The 20,187-nt window shown below is 44.9% G+C and overlaps 1 protein-coding gene across 1 annotated transcript in view; it reads right to left on the bottom strand.

Moving 5' to 3' along the window:
- LOC126471622 (organic cation transporter-like protein) overlaps positions 1–20,187 on the bottom strand; it is a 206,129-nt gene that overhangs the window by 121,523 nt on the left and 64,419 nt on the right. The window contains exons 2-3 of the mRNA XM_050099858.1: positions 10,531–10,694; positions 5,993–6,115 (exon numbers count right to left, since the gene is read on the bottom strand). Of these exons, the coding sequence (XP_049955815.1) occupies positions 5,993–6,115; positions 10,531–10,694 (287 nt within the window). The remainder of the gene's footprint in view (positions 1–5,992; positions 6,116–10,530; positions 10,695–20,187) is intronic.

The following is a 20,187-nucleotide window of genomic DNA, read 5'->3' as shown; positions in this document are numbered from 1 at the left end:
ATACCAAATCCCCAAGCGGAGAAAAGGCTCGCTTGCATGGGAGGCGAGCACGTTACCACCCCGCTAAGCAGGCGGACTTATTTCCAGCAATTTACAAGCAACCGGCAGAGATCTGTAGCTCCTCCTACACAGAAAGATCGTCGAGAGCCGTTATTACTGTCTTACAATTCTCGGCAGGGACTAATGAATTTTCAACAACGTACAGTAAGGAGTCTAATCAAGACATTCAAGACAGTCAAGGAAATCTGTCTTTTCTGTGAATACATAATAACGAACGATTTTAACTTAATTGAACTTTAATGAAAACCTTCCCTCTCACGAAATAATTTAATTTCAGGAAGCTTGCATATACTTGACTTCGAAATTACTTACTTCCGTTGATTATTTCCTTCAGGTGTAGGAATAGAAAAGCAAGTAACAACAGTTAATTATTTATCTAATCCCCCGGCCACATTTGAATTAAAATTAAAGGTAATGTTATACCGGATAGTTTTACTGATGAAGAGTTAGTCGGTGTACAGCTCGTGAATGGGCTCAGTGAATGGAAGAGGGACACAACGACACATTGCTGAGCTGTATCCACTGGAACGGTACCCATGTCACAGCACCTCTGCATGTGTCTCAAGCTAGCTGGATTATTCTGTGTTTTGTGTTAAAAGTTTTGCTGATAGCTCATCACGGGCCATTTCTTGTTGTGAAGATATTTTCACAGAAACATAGGTAACTGGGGTAACAATCCGAATAATCATAATTACACTATTACTTTGCAACGAGCATCTGGAGACCTCTGATCACTAGTATCAAAATACCCATAAAATATTCCTGAACAACTTCTCGAATTTTGTCGGTGGATTTCTGGTGAACATTGTAGAAGTCAGGACGAATTATTTCAATCATATAAAAGGTGAATCACCTAGCATACGCACCGTAAATATTGCGGAAATGGGAAGTGCAATTGGTGTGTGATTTTCACAGAATGGATCGGTTGTCAGGGGCTCAACAGCTTGTAATAATACTTAGAAGGTATACTTTTTGTGCAAACATTCACTTTTGTAAATGGAACAATGCGTACTGGCCTTAACAAACTAGAAGTAGGGTAAATTAGAATGACAGTGCTGTTTGTTACAGGTTTCTTGTGAGAGTCGTTTAGGAGATTTCTTTTGTGTCGTCTCGTTGCCACTGTAGAGTCTAGTACCATGGGAAGCAAGGAGAGGACATTGTTTGGTGGCCGCTATCCTCTTTCTATAACACAACTGCACGCATGTATTAACAGGGTTCTTTATTAACATAAACAGAGATCTACTTATCTTAAAGCAAGTTGTTGTGGTACATACTCTTCCGTAATAGACCACGTTAGCCTCACTGCTGGTGAAGTACACGTCCCACTATGCACTCTACTCTGGTCGCTATGTGCTGGCTGAGACTGAGACTCTGATTGTGACTACGACTGTCTGTGATTGCAAGTGACTGGGCTGCGACTGATGACACGACTCAGTGACTCACTGGATGACTGACTCGGCCCTCCGGTATGCGGTGGCGATCTCAATACTGGCGGCCGAGAGGGCACTGCTGGCGCATTTCTTGCAAGTCTGTCTTTGGCCTCTCTCCTGATAGGCTCGCTTGCTCCAGCGCCTACTATCGATCTTTTCGCAGCGTCTTTGCCAACTGGAGTTCTGCATACAGCTTAAGCCAGCACAATTTCAAATTTTGAAAAGTACCCACACCAACAGTTGTACAATATCTGTGTTAGCACACATAAGGACAAAGCACATGCATACACCAATTATGTAGTTTTGACCAGTAACTACAACATTCACCATCACAGGTTGTATTCAAAATGACCAGTGAAAGGAGCAATACACGCTTCCAGTCTGGAACGGAACGACTGTTACACAAGTGCTATCATTTCAGTAGAGATGTCCAAGCAGGCTGCAGTAATATGTTGTTGCATATCAACGGTTGCAGTTTGCATGCCGTTGTAAACAGCATCTTTCAGCTTTTCCCACAGGAAATAGTCTACAGGCATCATATCCGTGGAATGGGTCGGTCAAGGTATGTCCTCTGCATCCAGTGCAATGATTTGGGAACAGTTCGTGAATACATGCTGTAGCACTTCGTGCACTGTGGGCTGGACAGCCATCATGTTGGTACCACAAGTTCCTCCTAGTCTGCAGAGGACGTCTTCTAGCACCCATGGGAGATGGTGTGTTAGGAGGTTGTGATACTTGCGTGCGTTCAGTGACCCATATGTGAAAAACGTGCCTGTGAGCTGGTGGTTCACTATCCCACTCCACACGTTTACACTCCATGGACGCTGAAATTCCACGTGACAAAGTCGACAGGGATGGTCAACAGACCAATAGTGCATGTTTCGGTGGTTTATCTGGTCATGATCGGTAAACATGGAACATCACCAAACAAGATACATGATATATCTGGAATATACTGTCTTAATGCCCGTGTATAGAAGTTAATACGATTCTCATAATTGTTTCCGTGCAGCTCTTGATGGAGAGAGATGTGACAGTGGTGGAACCAATGTCGATGGAGAACTCGAAGGTCACTTGCCTGTTTCATGCCTCTTCCTAGTGCGATTGCGTGGTAGACAACGTGCAGATGAACTGCAAGAGCAGCAAGAACATCAATTTTCCCCTCTTCTGTCTTCACTTGTTTTCTTTTGTTACTTTGTCTAGGTGTTACACTACCACTTTCACGTAACTGGTTGAAGAGACTGCTAAATAACTGCCGAGATGACTGACGTCTATTGCGATATACTGCTGCATACACCGTACAAGAACGAGTCTCATTCTTCTTTCTCTCCCCATACACCGTTAGCATATCGGCTTTTTCTGCGTTGGTAAATCCCGTCGTCCACACACGACCTACTGCTTGGACTGTCACACTAACTGACTAGTAAGTCGCAATGCAGTCAAGGAACACACAAGCACACTGTAAGCAAGCATAACAAAATCGGACCTAGCAACCATGTAGGTTGAATAGGAGAGACAAGTGTTGGTATGGAAACTTTTCAAAATACACTCCTGGAAATGGAAAAAAGAACACATTGACACCGGTGTGTCAGACCCACCATACTTGCTCCGGACACTGCGAGAGGGCTGTACAAGCAATGATCACACGCACGGCACAGCGGACACACCAGGAACCGCGGTGTTGGCCGTCGAATGGCGCTAGCTGCGCAGCATTTGTGCACCGCCGCCGTCAGTGTCAGCCAGTTTGCCGTGGCATACGGAGCTCCATCGCAGTCTTTAACACTGGTAGCATGCCGCGACAGCGTGGACGTGAACCGTATGCGCAGTTGACGGACTTTGAGCGAGGGCGTATAGTGGGCATGCGGGAGGCCGGGTGGACGTACCGCCGAATTGCTCAACACGTGGGGCGTGAGGTCTCCACAGTACATCGATGTTGTCGCCAGTGGTCGGCGGAAGGTGCACGTGCCCGTCGACCTGGGACCGGACCGCAGCGACGCACGGATGCACGCCAAGACCGTAGGATCCTACGCAGTGCCGTAGGGGACCGCACCGCCACTTCCCAGCAAATTAGGGACACTGTTGCTCCTGGGGTATCGGCGAGGACCATTCGCAACCGTCTCCATGAAGCTGGGCTACGGTCCCGCACACCGTTAGGCCGTCTTCCGCTCACGCCCCAACATCGTGCAGCCCGCCTCCAGTGGTGTCGCGACAGGCGTGAGTGGAGGGACGAATGGAGAGGTGTCGTCTTCAGCGATGAGAGTCGCTTCTGCCTTGGTGCCAATGATGGTCGTATGCGTGTTTGGCGCCGTGCAGGTGAGCGCCACAATCAGGACTGCATACGACCGAGGCACACAGGGCCAACACCCGGCATCATGGTGTGGGGAGCGATCTCCTACACTGGCCGTACACCACTGGTGATCGTCGAGGGGACACTGAATAGTGCACGGTACATCCAAACCGTCATCGAACCCATCGTTCTACCATTCCTAGACCGGCAAGGGAACTTGCTGTTCCAACAGGACAATGCACGTCCGCATGTATCCCGTGCCACCCAACGTGCTCTAGAAGGTGTAAGTCAACTACCCTGGCCAGCAAGATCTCCGGATCTGTTCCCCATTGAGCATGTTTGGGACTGGATGAAGCGTCGTCTCACGCGGTCTGCACGTCCAGCACGAACGCTGGTCCAACTGAGGCGCCAGGTGGAAATGGCATGGCAAGCCGTTCCACAGGACTACATCCAGCATCTCTACGATCGTCTCCATGGGAGAATAGCAGCCTGCATTGCTGCGAAAGGTGGATATACACTGTACTAGTGCCGACATTGTGCATGCTCTGTTGCCTGTGTCTATGTGCCTGTGGTTCTGTCAGTGTGATCATGTGATGTATCTGACCCCAGGAATGTGTCAATAAAGTTTCCCCTTCCTGGGACAATGAATTCACGGTGTTCTTATTTCAATTTCCAGGAGTGTAAAATATCTCGTAATCGACTCGCTCCAGAATCCTGCAACAAACACTACTGACATTCTGATTTACCCTACTTTTAATCTGTTAATGTCAATAGGCATTGTTCCATTTCAATAAGTGTACTTTTGCACAAAAATAAATTTTCTAATTATAAATGAAATCTGTTTATTAGCTGACAATACGTGTCCCTGACTACCAGCCCATTCTGTGAAAACCGCACATCAATAGCACTTCCCATTTCCGCAATATTTGTGGTTCAAGTTTAGGTGATTCACCCTGTATGTTTCACAGTATTTTCATTATGCCCTGTTGAATTTTCACGTTCGGGTAGTCGTGGCTCACAGATTCTCAACAGTGAATAACATTCAGTTTTGAGATTACCTATCAATACTTCGATTCTCCACATATTTATCTGGAAATTTGGAAATTTGTGGTAAGGTCTTATGGGACCAAACTGCTGAGGTCATCGGTCCCTAAGCTTACACACTACTTAATCTAACTTAAACTAACTTACACTAAGGACGACACACACACCCATGCCTGAAGGTGGACTCGAACCTCCTACGGGGGGAGCTTCGCCGACTGTGACAAGACGCCTCAGAGGGCGGGGCGTAGCCTATTTATCTGGATATATATAGTGTGAACTGTGTTCAGTTTACATAAAATGAATCACTCCATGCCGTATTATGGGAAAGGTAGCCTAAAACCAAATTGTTTTCCAAAGATTCCGTATGTATAGGTTTGTTGGATGCGATTTGTTCTTTCAATGATGGTTCTACATCTGCGACACAGATTCTTGAGGGAATCGGTGTGGTATACTGAAACTCTAAAAAAAATCTTCGTAGTTATGCAAATGAAAACCTGTAAACATAAAGAAGAATGCAAAGTAACTAGAGGAAGATACAGGACGGATAAGAAAAATCTACAGCAAAGGACTACGGATATGATATTTTTTAGAATGCATGTTCAAATTTAGAGTTAATTTTGTATATTTTTCTTTAAGTGGTTTTTTTCGGAACTTGAATTTTTGCTTATTTATAATATCTTTTCTGCAAACCTACTAACGTCAACCCAGTTCAGTTTTGAGATCTAGTGTTTGTTTCTTCCAGCTATTATTCAACGAACGAAAATTTAAAGTTGAAAATTATCATTTTTAAAAATGTTCTAAAATTATTAAATTAAATTTCAGTGAGTTGTAAATATTTTTTTCGCTAATTTGCGTCCTTTATATTTTTCTGACTAAAATGTAAGTTTCAGCCTCATCCAGTACATACAGCAGCTACAACAGCAATTTTTGTTTTTAATGAGATTATTATATGTGCTGTATTTCAGCAAAATTCTAGAGAAAATGGTAAGAAAGTTTATGAGAAAGTCGTTTTTAATGTCTCAACAATGTCGTTCAAAACTGGATTAAAGCTCGAAAAAATTGAAAAGGTTGTGTACCTCCAATTTTCGCAAAAAAATGGAGTCTTTTAAGAGTATTAATCTAAAACGACTTGCGTCTGTGTGAGCTGTCAGATATGAAATTTCATACTTACCTCCGTTACTATAGTAGATGTGAAAATGTCAGGCGCGTATTCCCACGATGAGCATGGTTCCAATGACGAACTGTCGTTCCAAGTGGATGAATTACGTGGCACTACGCAGGCGTCATAGGATTCCTGAGACAAAGTTTCACAAATCAGGCATACACAACAATCTCAAGTGTGTGGTTCCCACAAAGTCTTAGTTAACAGAAACTAACACATTTGGTACAGAAAGAGAGACTGGAATGTATTAGCAAGTAATCGTTCCTTTTTTCGGTTTACTATAAAGAAGACGATTGGGATGAAAGACACTTCACTGACGACCTAACAAAAGAACGACGTCACAAAGATGAAAAGAGGTTATAGACACAATGGCAATGTATACGTGTTCCGGGAGTCTCTGAAAATGAAATCTGTGTGCGGCACATTTGGCAGGGAATACCCTTCTGGGGAGTTCGGCATTCTACACAGCTTACTTGCAGGCCTCTGGTCCTGAACTGGTACATTTAAGTTTGGAGTGTGTAGTACAAGAGGACTAAATGTTCTCCCCGTTATTCCCTTCCACAATGATGAGAGGAAACACAAGCTTTACGTGAAAATACTTTTTTCCGTATTACTTAACAAGTGCACAAGGTGATATTCAGTAATCTTTTACAAGGCGCCCGCGAGCTGCGGCCCTTGGCTGGTCGAGACATACGTCTGCTCGCCGCAGTGCCTCCAGGCTGCCCGAGGCATCCACTCTCAACGCATAATAGGGGGAAAGTTCAGTTCGGTGCACACAGAGTTACAATATTTCCCGCCAGGGAGCTTGTTATTCTGGACAGACTGACCTGTCCAATTTGAAATGTCACTAGATGGCTCTTTGAGTGGCAAGTGAGTTACGGAACTCAGCAGGCAGCCTGCTGTAAATCATCTTATTTGGCGCCACTTCAGCGACTTGCTTGACACATGCACACGCACGCACACACACACAAACGCGGGCGCGCGCGCGCGCGCGCGCGCGCACACACACACACACACACACACACATACGCAACTTGGGGTCCTGTGATCGAGCGCCAGCAACTCCAAGTGCAAGACCGTGAGCTGTTGACCAGAAGTCTGTATTTGCAATGACAGTTTATGGTACACAACTACGATGCTATGCAGAATGGCTAGGATTAAACTTAACACCAGGGTGGGAAGTTGTCTTACACACTGTTTATTGGTCAGTTGTTGAAGCGTTATGCAACTTGTTTCGCGTTACGAAGGCGTGCTGAAAAGTAAGGCCTCCGAATTTTTTATGTGAAAACTCTTAAAGATTTTTAAATAAGACAACGTTGTCAACATTCTACATCTTTATTCTTCATGTCTACGTATTTATTTCACAACATACCCACCCTGGCAACAAACACATTTCTCCCCAACGAGGAACCAGTTTGTTGATACTGTCTCTGTAGAATATTTGACTTTGTTGACAGAGCCACAGCCTCACTTTTGCTTCCACTGCTTAATCACCATCAAAGTAAAGTCCTCTAAGGCTTTCTTTAATTTATGGAAGAAGATGAAAACCAGATGGGGCCAAGTCAGGGCTGTATGAAGATGGTCTACGTCTGTGAAACAAAGGCGTCGGATTTTTGCAGACGTCGCAGCGTATGTGTGCGGTCTGGCATTGTCATATGCTGAAGGAGAGGCTGCTCCATGTGTGGACGAACTCTTGGAATTAATGCTTTCAGTTTACAGAGGGACTACAGTAGACTGTTCCTCACGCACCGATATAGTTACGATACACAACGCTACGTTACGTGTTACAATTCGGAGCCCTCTAGCATGTCTACATATTTGCAGTCTTCTGCGGCTAGAGGACACATAATTGTAGCGTGTAACATGGTGGTGTGTAATGTAACTGTGTCGTGCATGAGAAACAGCGTGCTGTAATCTAGTTTAGAATTTGCTGTAATCTAGTTTAGAATTCGAAGAGTTTTTCCACACATGGAGCACCTCTGCTTCAGCATGACAATGCCAGACCACACACGACCACTGTGACACCTACAAAAATCCGACACCTTGGTTTCACAGTCATCGACCATCCTCCATACAGTCCTGACTTGGCTTCATCCGGTTTTCTTCTTCTTGCATAAATTAAAGAACACCTTCGAGCACTTCAGTTTGATAGTGGTGAAGCAATGCAAGCACTGTCACAGAATAAAAACATAGAACATTAATAACATTTATTTTATTTAAAATGCTTTAAAAGCTCTGACATAAAACATTTTCAGCACAACCTCGTAAACTGATTGTTTCTACGCTAAGGTGTACGGCGCAGCTACGCCTAAGCATGGGTCTACTAAGCTGTTCAGTGCATCGGTGGCTACATTGAGCATATTCTTTTACCTGTGATGATAAGCTCTCTGCAGAAGAACTTAATCACCCCAGTAAAACGACACTCTGGTCACTTTCAGAGTATCATGTGACTATATCGCTGATGTACACTGATCAGCCAGAACAATATGACCACCGACCTATTACGATCGGACACATCTAGGGTGTGATTGAATGTCGCGTCAGAGCTCATCGTCCCCCTCGACGGAATTTACGGGAAATAGGTGTATGCAGATGTGGTGCGAAATCCTTCCAGCGACTTACCAAGACCTCACTGCTTCCATGCCACAGTGCATAGCCCCCGTTATCGGCGCCAAGGGTATTAGGTAGGTGGTTATAATTTTCTGGCTGGTCAGGGCAAGTCATGGCAGTGAAGCTTACACTGAGGTGACAAAAAATCATCAAGCACCTCCTAAATATCGTGTCGGACCTCCTTTTGCCTAGCGTAGTGCAGCAAATTGAAGTTCCATGCATTCAACAAGTCGTTGGAAGTCCCTTGCAGAAATATTGAACCACACTGCCTCTATAACCGTTCTTAATTGCAAAAGTGCTGCCGATGCAGGACGTTGTGTACGAACTGACCTCTCGATTATGCCCCATGAATATTCTACGGAATTCACGTCGAGCGATCTGGCTGGCCAAACCATTCGTTCGAAGTGTCCAGAATGTTCTTCAAACAAATCGCTAACAGTTGTGGTCCGGTGACGTGGCACATTGCCATCCACAAAAATTCCATCGTTGTTTGGGAACATGACGTCCATGAATGGCTACAAATGGTCTCCAAGTAACCAAACATTCAGAGGACCCAGTCCATTCCACATAAACACAGCCCACACTGTTATGGAGCCACCACTAGCTCGCGTAGTGCCTTGTTGATAATTTGGGTGCACGGTGTCGAGGGGTCTGCGTCCTTCTATCAGCTGTTACCAACAGAAATCGAGAGCCGCTGACCATGTCATGGTTCCCCAGTCGGCTAGGGTACAACCGATATGGTCGGGAACCCAGGAGATGCGCTGCAGGCGATGTCGTGCTGTTAGCAAAGGCACTCGCGTCGGTTGTCTGCTGCCGTACCTCATTAACGCCACATTTCGCCGCACTGTCCTAACGGATCCCTCATTCTGCCATCATTTGACGCAGAGTTGCTTGTCAGTTAGTATTGGCAACTCCACGCAAGGGTCGCTGCTCTCAGTCGTTAAATGAAGGTGTGTTCTCAGCACGCTTTTGATACGTGGATCGCGGATCAAAATATTGAATTTTGTAACGATTTCCGAAATGAAATTATGCTGAGTTCCTTTTTTCCTGTTTTGGACTAATGTAAACACGTAATGTTTAAGTGTTAATACAAAGAAATGTGCCTAAGTGATAAACGGATGTTTCGTTAAGTTTTCTTTCGAACTGTTAACTAATAACTGTACTGTGTTACGCCTAATTTAATTCCTCAAGCAGAAGTGGATGAGTTAATGATCTAAATTGAAAACGTCGTAGGACGGGAGCGGTACGTTTCCGGACATCGGTTCCTATTCAAAATGTTATATAGTTACTCCCCTTTACTAATCATTGAAGTCTGTAACGGGGATTTACGAACGCCCTTCATAGCTTGTGGACAATTAAGCCATACTTCGTCGGTCGTGCACCATCTTGAACCATGAAACAGGAGTTATTTGACCATGGAACAGGTGGTATTTGTAAATTAACCGAGTTTTGTTAATATCTTAACAATTTTGCCTGCCTCGAATATGGAAATCTGTGCTAGTTTCAAGTAGCTTCAATTTCAAAATATGTTTAACTTTTAACTGGTTTTTGATAATAGTTCTGCTTAATTGGATTTCACTAACTGATTTTTCGTGTCTAGCAGAGTGATATTGTAACGGATAGATGACTAAATATAGTATTAACAAGATTTTCTAGGTGGCAAAGTTTTTAAATTTCAATAGAATATTTGCTCCTAAGTACACGACCATGTTGTACCTTGGAATATGTTTTCACATTTGGAAAACCTTAATTTTCGGGAATTTTTTGTAATTTCAAGGAAAGACTGCAGCGAATACCATAATTTAAAAATGGGATAAGAAAATATAGTAAATTTCTCTTCCACGGCTGGCTAGAGGCCAAAGTCTGAAAAGCGTTCCAAGATACAACATTGTCCCTTATGTTACAGAAGAGAAAGAAAGGTGTGGGTGTCGGCTTACCTGCGTGGGCGGGTGTCCGGCGCACCAGAAAGGCGACGGCGCCTCCAACACGAGGATGCTGAGCTGGTACCAGGCGACGGGCAACTTGAGCAGCGACAGCAGCACCGCGTTGCGCCACTGCCACCGCCCCCACTCGCCCACGCACAGCTGCACGGGGTCGCCCGCTGTCGGCACCAGCCTCAAGGTGTCAAACCGTGCGTATACATTTTTTTAAAATTTTTTTGTTATTTCATCCCACTTGCAGTGGGTGGACTATCAGGAGGTAACGCATTCACTCCTCAACCAGATGAGATATTAAAAAAAATATGTACAGGGTGTTTCACAATTCATGTTACACACTTCTCGAGGTTGTAGAGCCGACTTAGTAGATCAAGTTTTACATAGGAACCCGGAGTCTGGAAACAGTTTGTTTCCATGTTACAAGGAAAAACAATAGCTACTCAATCGCGCGCTAGATATCTCTTACGCAGTGCGCCTGTTATGGCTAGCTACCTACATTCATGCCGGCCGCGGTGGTCTAGCGGTTCTAGGCGCTCAGTCCGGAACCGCGCGACTGCTACGGTCGCAGGTTCGAATCCTGCCTCGGGCATGGATGTGTGTGATGTTCTTAGGTTAGTTAGGTTTAAGTAGTTCTAAGTTCTAGGGGACTGATGACCACAGTAGTTAAGTCCCATAGTGCTCAGAGCCATTTGAACCTACATTCATGAATGGTACGATGACGCGAGTCACATGATTTCGTCTGTTTCCATCTGCCTTGTTTTCATGCTTACTTGTGATGCATCAGTTGACATTACTGTGACTAGTACCGCAGTAGCAGGATGCCTGAGTACAAATTCGCAGAGTACACCGATATGTTGTTAATTTACCGTGAAGCTCGCCTTAATGGAAGAGAAGCTCATCGTCTGTACCACGAGTACTTTCCAAACTGTGTGTCCGCATCTCATCCCATGTTTACCAGAGTAGGTAAGCGGTTGCAGGAAAATAGGAAATCCACAAGCGATAGAGCACATTTTGGTGCTGCAAGAAGGCGGTGCACTGTGACACTGGAAGAAAAGGGCTTCATCAAGTTGAACAGAACCCATCGAGGGTACTCGAGCCATTGCACCTGACTTGCATGTGTCTCACTCGTCTGTTTAGCGTGTTGTGCATGAACAGCAGCTCCACCCATATCACCCTCAGAAGTACATGTCATGCTTCCGGCGGATTTTGTGCCAAATGTCAATTTCTGTACTTGGTTTTTATACCTTTGTGTGGATTTTCATCAATTTCCAGGACCAATTTTTGTTCACCGTCGAAGCGCATTTCAACGGGGAACGTGTTCTGAACGTACTAAATGGCCGCACATGGGATCAAGAAAACCCCAAAACCACGAAGATTTCAGGAAACATTCGGCATCTGAGCGGGTATCTGCGATGGTCGTGTCCTTTGGACGTACATCCTTCCCCCCCTCCCCCCCCCCCCTCCTAACTGGTGCCAGGTACTTGATATTCCTCAACAAGTGCTGGCGGTGTTTTCGGAAGATGTGCCGTTGGACATTCGACATGAACTGCGGATCCAGCATGATGGCGCGGCATTATATTTTGCAGTTCGTGTCCGAATCAATCTGAACATAGTCTACGGGGGCAGTTGGATCGGTCGAAGTGGAATACATGCTTAGTCGCCAAGATTCCCAGATTTAACCCCTTTGGACTTTTTCTTGTGAGGCCACATGAAGGGTCTCGTTTACGAGACCCCTGTCCAGTCGGAGGCAGATCTAGTTGCACGCATCTTGGCTGCGGCAAAAGTCATTAACCTTGCACCACGCATTTTGGACAGAGTTTATGCGGACTTACTGCGCAGATACACTGAGTGCACCGAACTTGGTGGTCGTCATATCGAACAGTAGTTGTAATTTCACAGTAAATAGGAGTGAAATCTGTACATCTTGTCATACTTGTAACATGGAAACGAACTATATCCGAGCATGGGTTCATACGTAAAACTTGACCTACTAAGTCCCCTCTACAATGTCTAGAAGTGTCTAACATTAATTGTGAATCATCCTAAGTAATTTAGAACCAATAAAAGTGTAAAATGTGACTATTGTTGTCGCGGTCTTCAATTCAAAGACTGGTATATAATGTGCTATCATCTTCATCTGTGCAAAACTACCGCAGCCTACACTATGTGGTCAAAAGTATCTGAGCACCTGTTACTGGATATTAAACCTTTGATTACAAATTTTTTTCGGAGTGAAATGTGTATTTTTTAAAATTAATATCATAACAAGAAATAACAATTTGAAACTAATATTTTCCAATCGTTTCGGTTTTCAACGTGGGGAGGTGTTGGACATACAGAGTTATTCATAACCAACTCCAGGATTTCAGAAAACAATTCCGCGGATGTTACAAAACATACAGAAAATAGACACACATCAGTGGATAGACCATCTCTCCAGGTTTTAACTCACGTTATAGGTGCGCGTTTGTGTTACGGCAAACGTTGATATGTGCGTGCAATTCATTGACACGAATAGTCAGGGAAGGCGCGACGGCAGCCCAATTTGCACATCTGTTCTACGCGCGTTAATTCGGTGCAACGATACAGAGCGGAATGGAACAGAGGGTTGAAGACAGCACAACCTACAGGTGCAAGCCGTAATTATAAGAATTCGGCAAACCATTAGCAGGCTTTCCTTTACTACTGGGACATTGATGCATACCAATAACACGATGGAAACTCCCACTAGTTCTCCTACACCTATCATGGTACGCATATGTTCCAATGGTAGTGAAAGGGTTTATATAGGCTGTGTCCACCGCTCGCCTTTATGATAACTTGATGTCTGGTAGGACCAGTTTCAATGAAATGTCTGAATGTCTGCGGAGAAAGGCAGCCCATTATTCCTCAATAGCCAGTTTCTCTACTGGGATGTCGGAGTTTCATCTAATGTACAGAAAAAAACAATGATCATTCCACACCTCTCTGCCACCAGAGTAGTTGTTTACGATGTGCAGTGCCCACCCGACCTATCTAGGGAGACCTTACATGTCTCCACCGTGTAGCGTAGGTCGAAAATTAAACAGCCGACCTCGTCACTGAATCGGTGACGCCACTCGGTTCCAGACTAGAGAAAGAAGTAAAGCATAAAGTAGTTGAAACCCAGTCAGCGTTCCAAACACGTAGATACTCCTATGTTGCAATTCTCCGAGGGCGAGAAGCAATATTAGATGTCGATAAAAAGGATTCCCCACCTACTTTCTGTCCAATTGTCAAAATATTTTGGTACAAGATCAAATGGCTCTGAGCACTATGCGACTTAACTTCTGAGGTCATCAGTCGCCTAGAACTTAGAACTAATTAAACCTAACTAACCTAAGGACATCACAGACATCCATGCCCGAGGCAGGATTCGAACCTGCGACGTAGCGATCGCTCGGTTCCAGACTGTAGCGCCTAGAACCGCACGGCCACTCCGACCGGCTGTGGTACAAGTCATTTTTGCCATAGATGTCTTAACTCTTGTACCAAGACTGAGTATCATGAAGGGCATCTGACTGCCTGCTCTGCGCAGAAACCGGTACGTGTGGAAATGCCTACCCAGAATCAAAAGACATTGAAGTTTAAGAACATCTACCACGAGGAACAATGTCCCTTCATCTTATACGCTGACTCTGACTGCCTCATACTCTAGTGGGGCGTTGTGAAGATACAGAACGGCACGTACTGTACGCGGCAGGCTATCAAGATGTATGCTCATATGACAGCAGTTTCACCAAATTCTAATGATACGTCGGGGATAATCCTACGAAGTGGCTGCTCTCTGAGGTCGAAAAACTTGTGTGTAAAGTTGATCGCATCTATCGCAACAACATTCGCATCTCTGACTCGCAGGAGAATGATGCATTATACAAGCAGGCAGTTGACAGTAATATTTGTGGGCTGCTGTTGGATAGAAAAGCGGAAACTCCTAGTAGAGAGTGTCATCTAAAGAGGAAGTTCCGCAGTGCACGTGACAACGCGTGCAATTTGAAGTACCAACTACCACGACACATACCTATCTCCTCCCATAAATTGATCAAGTATGATGCTCACTTCTTTGTTGAGCACTTACATGGTTTCGGCTTGAAATATCGTAAGGTCAGTGTCATACCTGACATCGTTGAAAAGTGCATTTCTCTTTCCAAGCGAATCACGTCAAAAGTAACACTCCACTTGCTGTATTCCTTACTTTTCGTGGACGCATCTCTTCATGAACTTGCACATCACTGGAGCTGCATATTCGATGATGAAAAGTTACAAATACCAGGATTCGGGGGAGAGACCCCATGTAACCATATTTCCCGACACAACTGCATTATACAGTAAACTAACAGGCAGAGCCTTAACAGTAGATGAGTAAGAGCACATGGTGAATGTTTAGCAGGGATTCAACGTCCCTGATTCAGGAGAATACGCTAGATTGTACGTGAACACCGATGTACGCCTGCTCTCAGATATTTTTGAGAAATTCCGGAGTGTATGACAAGTTTTATGGATCCTGCCTTCTATTACAACACGTCAGGGCGTTCGTAGGATGCTATGTTAAGAAGAACACGTGCCAGAATTGAACTGTTGACTCATGCTGCTCTTCTTCGCACGTGGGATTTGTAGGGGGCTTTGCTCACGTACACCAAGACGAATAATCTGCGAATGAGTGAGGAGGTGAATAGGCCACCTTACGATTTACGTTACATCCTTTACTTGGATATAAATGACTTCCACGGGTATGCCATGCAACAGTCTCTGCCGTTTTGGTGAGTTTCGATTGCTGCCCAAACAGAAGTCGACAGACTGGAAGATGAGATCCAAAATGTGGCCGCTGATTCTGGTGAGGGATACGTCTTGGAGGCAGAACTGAAACACCTTACCCATTTGCACGACGTGCACAGTTACTTGCCACTGTGTCGGGAGCACCTGGACCTGTGCAATGGTACCGTCCTCAGGCTGACGACAACGCTGGGATGTAAGTGGAGATTTATTCTGCGCTACAGAAACCTTCAGCAATGTCTTACTTTGGGATTGAATCACCCATGGCATTGATGTAGACACCGAATAGAGGACTCTCGTGATGTCTGTCTTTGAAATGTTTATAAATTGATGAATAATTCAAGTTTCGGGAAAATCATGGAAATTTTAGAGAATAGCGTGAAATTTATTTAGTTTACCGATGATGGAAAAGGTCGTTTTGGCGCAAGAATTAAACCGCCAGATCAAATTTCAAATGGGTCACCATCTTCAATATATGAATCGCTGCTGTGGAGATGGTTATGGTTTCAGTGCAGCTCACCAAGCCTGTCTATAACCGTAGGTATTCTCCGTTCCTCTCCAAACTCCACTTCGAGTCTGTGAAGCTAAACTTCGCTGGCCCTAAATTACTTTATATGGAGACAGACAGTTTCATCTGCTGGCTGAAAGGCTGCGATTCATATGAACTAAGTACCTACAACCCCGAAGCACCCAACAGCAATTCTTGACCCATGTTTGACAGAATGGTCATACGAGAAATGGCTTGCGACCTTAAGGCTTCGTTGCAGGAAAACACTAGCTCTGGTGCAAGCTGCCTATTTCTTATTGCCTATCAATGACAATCAAGAGTTGCCTAGCAATCACTTACTAGATTGGCACAGACAACAGCCTGCCGATACGCTATTTTCTACGAATTACCTACTAGAGGCGCCTTCCAATCAGCCACCAGAGTAGCACAGCCGGCCCACTCGATAGGTATCTCTTTTCAAATTGTCCAGTTATATTGCAGATATATGACGTCGGTAGCCACCTTATAACCGAAATGGACAGTGTATAGGGGAAGACATTCACCAGTATCAAACAGACAACTGCCCTGAAGACGACCGCAGCAAATCGGTCGAAATGTCGGCAATTTGATTGTTTTAGTGTTTTATGATGATGTGGCCTAACACGCGAAATTATTTTATTCAAACAATAAAAATTACTGTAGAAAATTACAGAAATTTTTACTCGTAAACCATTAATTAATTTGTTACATCATATATTATTTCCCGACGTTTTCACTACTAAACTATAGAGAAAAAATTATTGTTAACAATAATTTGTTTATAACAAATTTGATCCTCTACTTATGGTGCACTGACCTCGAATGAAGACGCCTAAGCAACTGAATTAGTTACAAGGGATGAGGAGGGGTTTCCCGGCATTTTAATGTGCTCTTATTGGCTAAGAGGAGCATGGGAATGGAAGGGGTTTTCCGCCAATTTCATATCACACAAGTGCCTGACGACCACGTGACCAGTATAAGGTTATGTCCTGTAGCACATACAACTGCCTCAGGTGTGTGTTTAGGACAGGAGTTCGCCTGGGTGACCTTCCACAACTGCCCCACGTGCGTAGTAGGCAAGATAGTGTTTCTCTGGGGAGAGCGGTGGGGAGGGTGATCTCGCCCAATTGCCTCAGTATATAACCTAAAACAGGAAGTCCTTATCAGCGAACTTGAGATAAGATACTTATCTGGGCCAGAACTAGTCGTAGATAACTACTGCTTACCATTTACAGCGTTATTTTACCAGCAGAAGAGATGCATCGCCCACGTTTGTCTGAGCCGGAACATACACAAAGTAAGTGCCGATTTGGGCCAAAAGAAGTAGAAGAATTAAGAGCAAGACTAAATAATACGTATATAAAAACTGAAGAAGGATCAATGCTCAAACCTGATCTGCAGCTGCTATCGGAGCCACTAGATCTGATAACACAGGATATGAGGTACTAGAGAAAGATATTTAATGGACGCTGGTTAAAACTGAATGTGATATCAGTAGTGATAGCAGTGTTGTTGTAGTACATTATGTCACAAATGCCCAAGTGTAGCCTTGTTTAATACAACAACAATACAGAAACTAAAAAGCACTACACCGAAACGCCAAAGAAACTGGTGTAGGTACGCGCATCCAAATACAGAGATATGTAAACAAGCAGAATACGGCGCTGCGGTCGGTAACGCCTATATAAGACAACATGTGTCTGCCGCAGTTCTGAGATCGGTTACTGCTGTTACAATGGCAGGTTATCAAAATTTAAGTGAGTTTGAATGTGGTGTTACAGTCGGCGCACGAGAGATGGGACACAGCATCTCCGAGGTAGCGATGAAGTGGAGATTTTCCCGTACGACCATTTCACAAGTGTACCGTGAATATCAGGAATCCGGGAAAACATCAAATCTCCGACATTGCTGCGGCCGGAAAAGATACTGCAAGAACGGGACCAACGACGACTGAAGGGAATCGTTCAACGCGACAGAAGTGCAACCATTCCGCAAATTGCTGCAGATTTCAAATTTGGTTGAAATGGCTCTGAGCACTATAGGACTTAACATCTGCGGTCATCAGTGCCCTAGAACGTAGAACTACTTAAACCTAACTAACCCATGGACATCACACACATCCATGGACAAGGCAGGATTCGAACCTGCGACCGTAACGGTCGCGCGGTTCCAGACTGAAGCGCCTAGAGCCGCTCGGTCACAGCTGCCGGCTCTGCAGATTTCACTGCTGGGCCATCAACAAGAGTCGGCGTATGGACCATTCAACGAAACGTAACCGATATGGGCTTTCAGAGCCGAAGACCTATTCTTGTAGGCTTGATGACTGCACGACGCAAAGCTTTACGCCTCGCCTGGGCCCGCCAACGCCGTCATTGGACCGTTGATGACTGGAAATATGTTGTATGGTCGGACGAGTCTCGTTTCAAATTGTATCTAGCGGATGGACGTGTACCGTATGGAGACAACCTCATGAATCCATGGGCCCTGCGTGTCAGCAGGGGGCTGTTCAAGCTGGTGGAGGCTCCGTAATGGTGTGGAACGTGTGCACCTAGTGGGACCCCTGATACGTTTAGATACGACACTTACAGGTGACACGAATGTAAGCATTCTGTCTGATGACCAGCATCCATTCAGGTCCATTGTGCATTCGGACGGACTTGGACAATTCCAACAGGACAACGCTACACGCCACAGGTACATAATTACTTCAGAGTGGCTCCAGGAACAGTGTTCTGAGTTTAAACACTTCCTCTGGCCACCAAACTCCCCAAACATGGATATTATTGAGTATATCTGGGATGCCTTGCAACGTGCTGTTCAGAAGAGATCTCCACCCCATCGTACTGTTAAGGATTTATGGACAGCCCTGCAGGATTCATGGTGTCGATTCGCTCCAGCACTACTTCAGACATTAGTCAAGTCCATGCCACGTCGTGTTGCGGCCCTTGCTCGCGGGGCCTCTAGACGATATTAGGCAGATGTACCAGTTTCTTTGGCTTTTCAGTGTATATCAATAATTACTTACTGCTTACTTCCAAATACGTAGAAGCACATAAGAAACACTTAAACAAATGTAATATGCAACCTTGAGCATCTGCTGCGGAAGTTGCTGTACCCACTCTTGCAGCATGAGAGCTGAGGCACCACAGATGGCCATACTCAACGCCATGCAGAATCTCAGCGGCCTCTGACGACTAGTGCCCGAGAGGAAAAATATATTGTTCATTTGTCAGTGCATGATTGTGGAGCATTGTCACGCACCTTGGGTCAGACAACAGGCTTTTTTGTAGCAAGACAATTATCTTCATGGGCAGTTCCCAGAACACGATGAACTGTCACCACAGCGACCATCGTTGTAGCTTCCCTTGACACACCAGCAGAGAGAAGCGTGCCAGCATTGGTGGGTCAAACGAGAAAACTTGACTCAGAAGTAACACCAAATTACCTTTTCAGACACAAGTCCTAGTTCTGTGTACAACATCATAGTGATCGCATCCAACCTAGTCATATGGGTCTAGCACCAGTGGACGGCTAATTGCGGTATTTCCGCGCAGATTCCAGTCTTCGTCACCGATGAACACTAGCCAGCATGAAACAGGTGCTTGCCGTCAATACACATCAACGTTCGGTGAACGGTCGATGAGCGATCGTTGAGGAGATAGTGTCTGTACCCCCTTGGTTTGTCTGAGTGCTCAACTGCGCAACAGTTGACGCCTATCCGCCTATACACATCTCCACAGCCGTCGTTCACCCCTGTTATTTATGGCTCGAGGTGCATCACAATTGCCTCGGCGTTGGTTTTGGATAGCGCCATTTTCCCGTTCACGGTTTATTTTAATCACGGCGGCATGCGAACAGTTTACAAACTTAGGCATTTCAGAGATGCTTCCTCCCTTGGCCTGAAAGCTAATGATCATGCCCTTTTGGACGTCAGATAAATCGCTCCGTTTACGCATAACAAAAATGGCTGCACTGTTTTCCGCGTGCCCCCGACAAGCTATATATATACACCCTTCATTACCAGTGCTACCGCCGCCGTCTGAGAGTGATTATTTCATATTGACATCGAACATATGCGTTGGTCGCATTAACATGACTGGACCGCATATAAGTAAAATATAAGTTAAAATATGGATGATTTTTTTGAACTACTGTTAAAGCACAAAGCCGACTGTTTTATAATAAGTAAAGTTAAATAAAACCGATGCTTTCCACTGGCGTTTCTCATTTTTGCTGATGATGCTGGTTCTCGACTTTGGGATCTCCAGGGTGCAGGGGTGTGTAAGGAATAGCATTTTTTGATTTTGAGGAAGCAGAGAACCTCGCTGTTGGGAGATTGT

This window comes from Schistocerca serialis, chromosome 3 (assembly GCF_023864345.2).
Source record: "Schistocerca serialis cubense isolate TAMUIC-IGC-003099 chromosome 3, iqSchSeri2.2, whole genome shotgun sequence".
NCBI lineage: Eukaryota > Metazoa > Arthropoda > Insecta > Orthoptera > Acrididae > Schistocerca > Schistocerca serialis.
The sequence above is the reverse complement of the archived record's forward strand: the minus strand, read 5'-3'. Positions and strand labels throughout refer to the sequence as shown.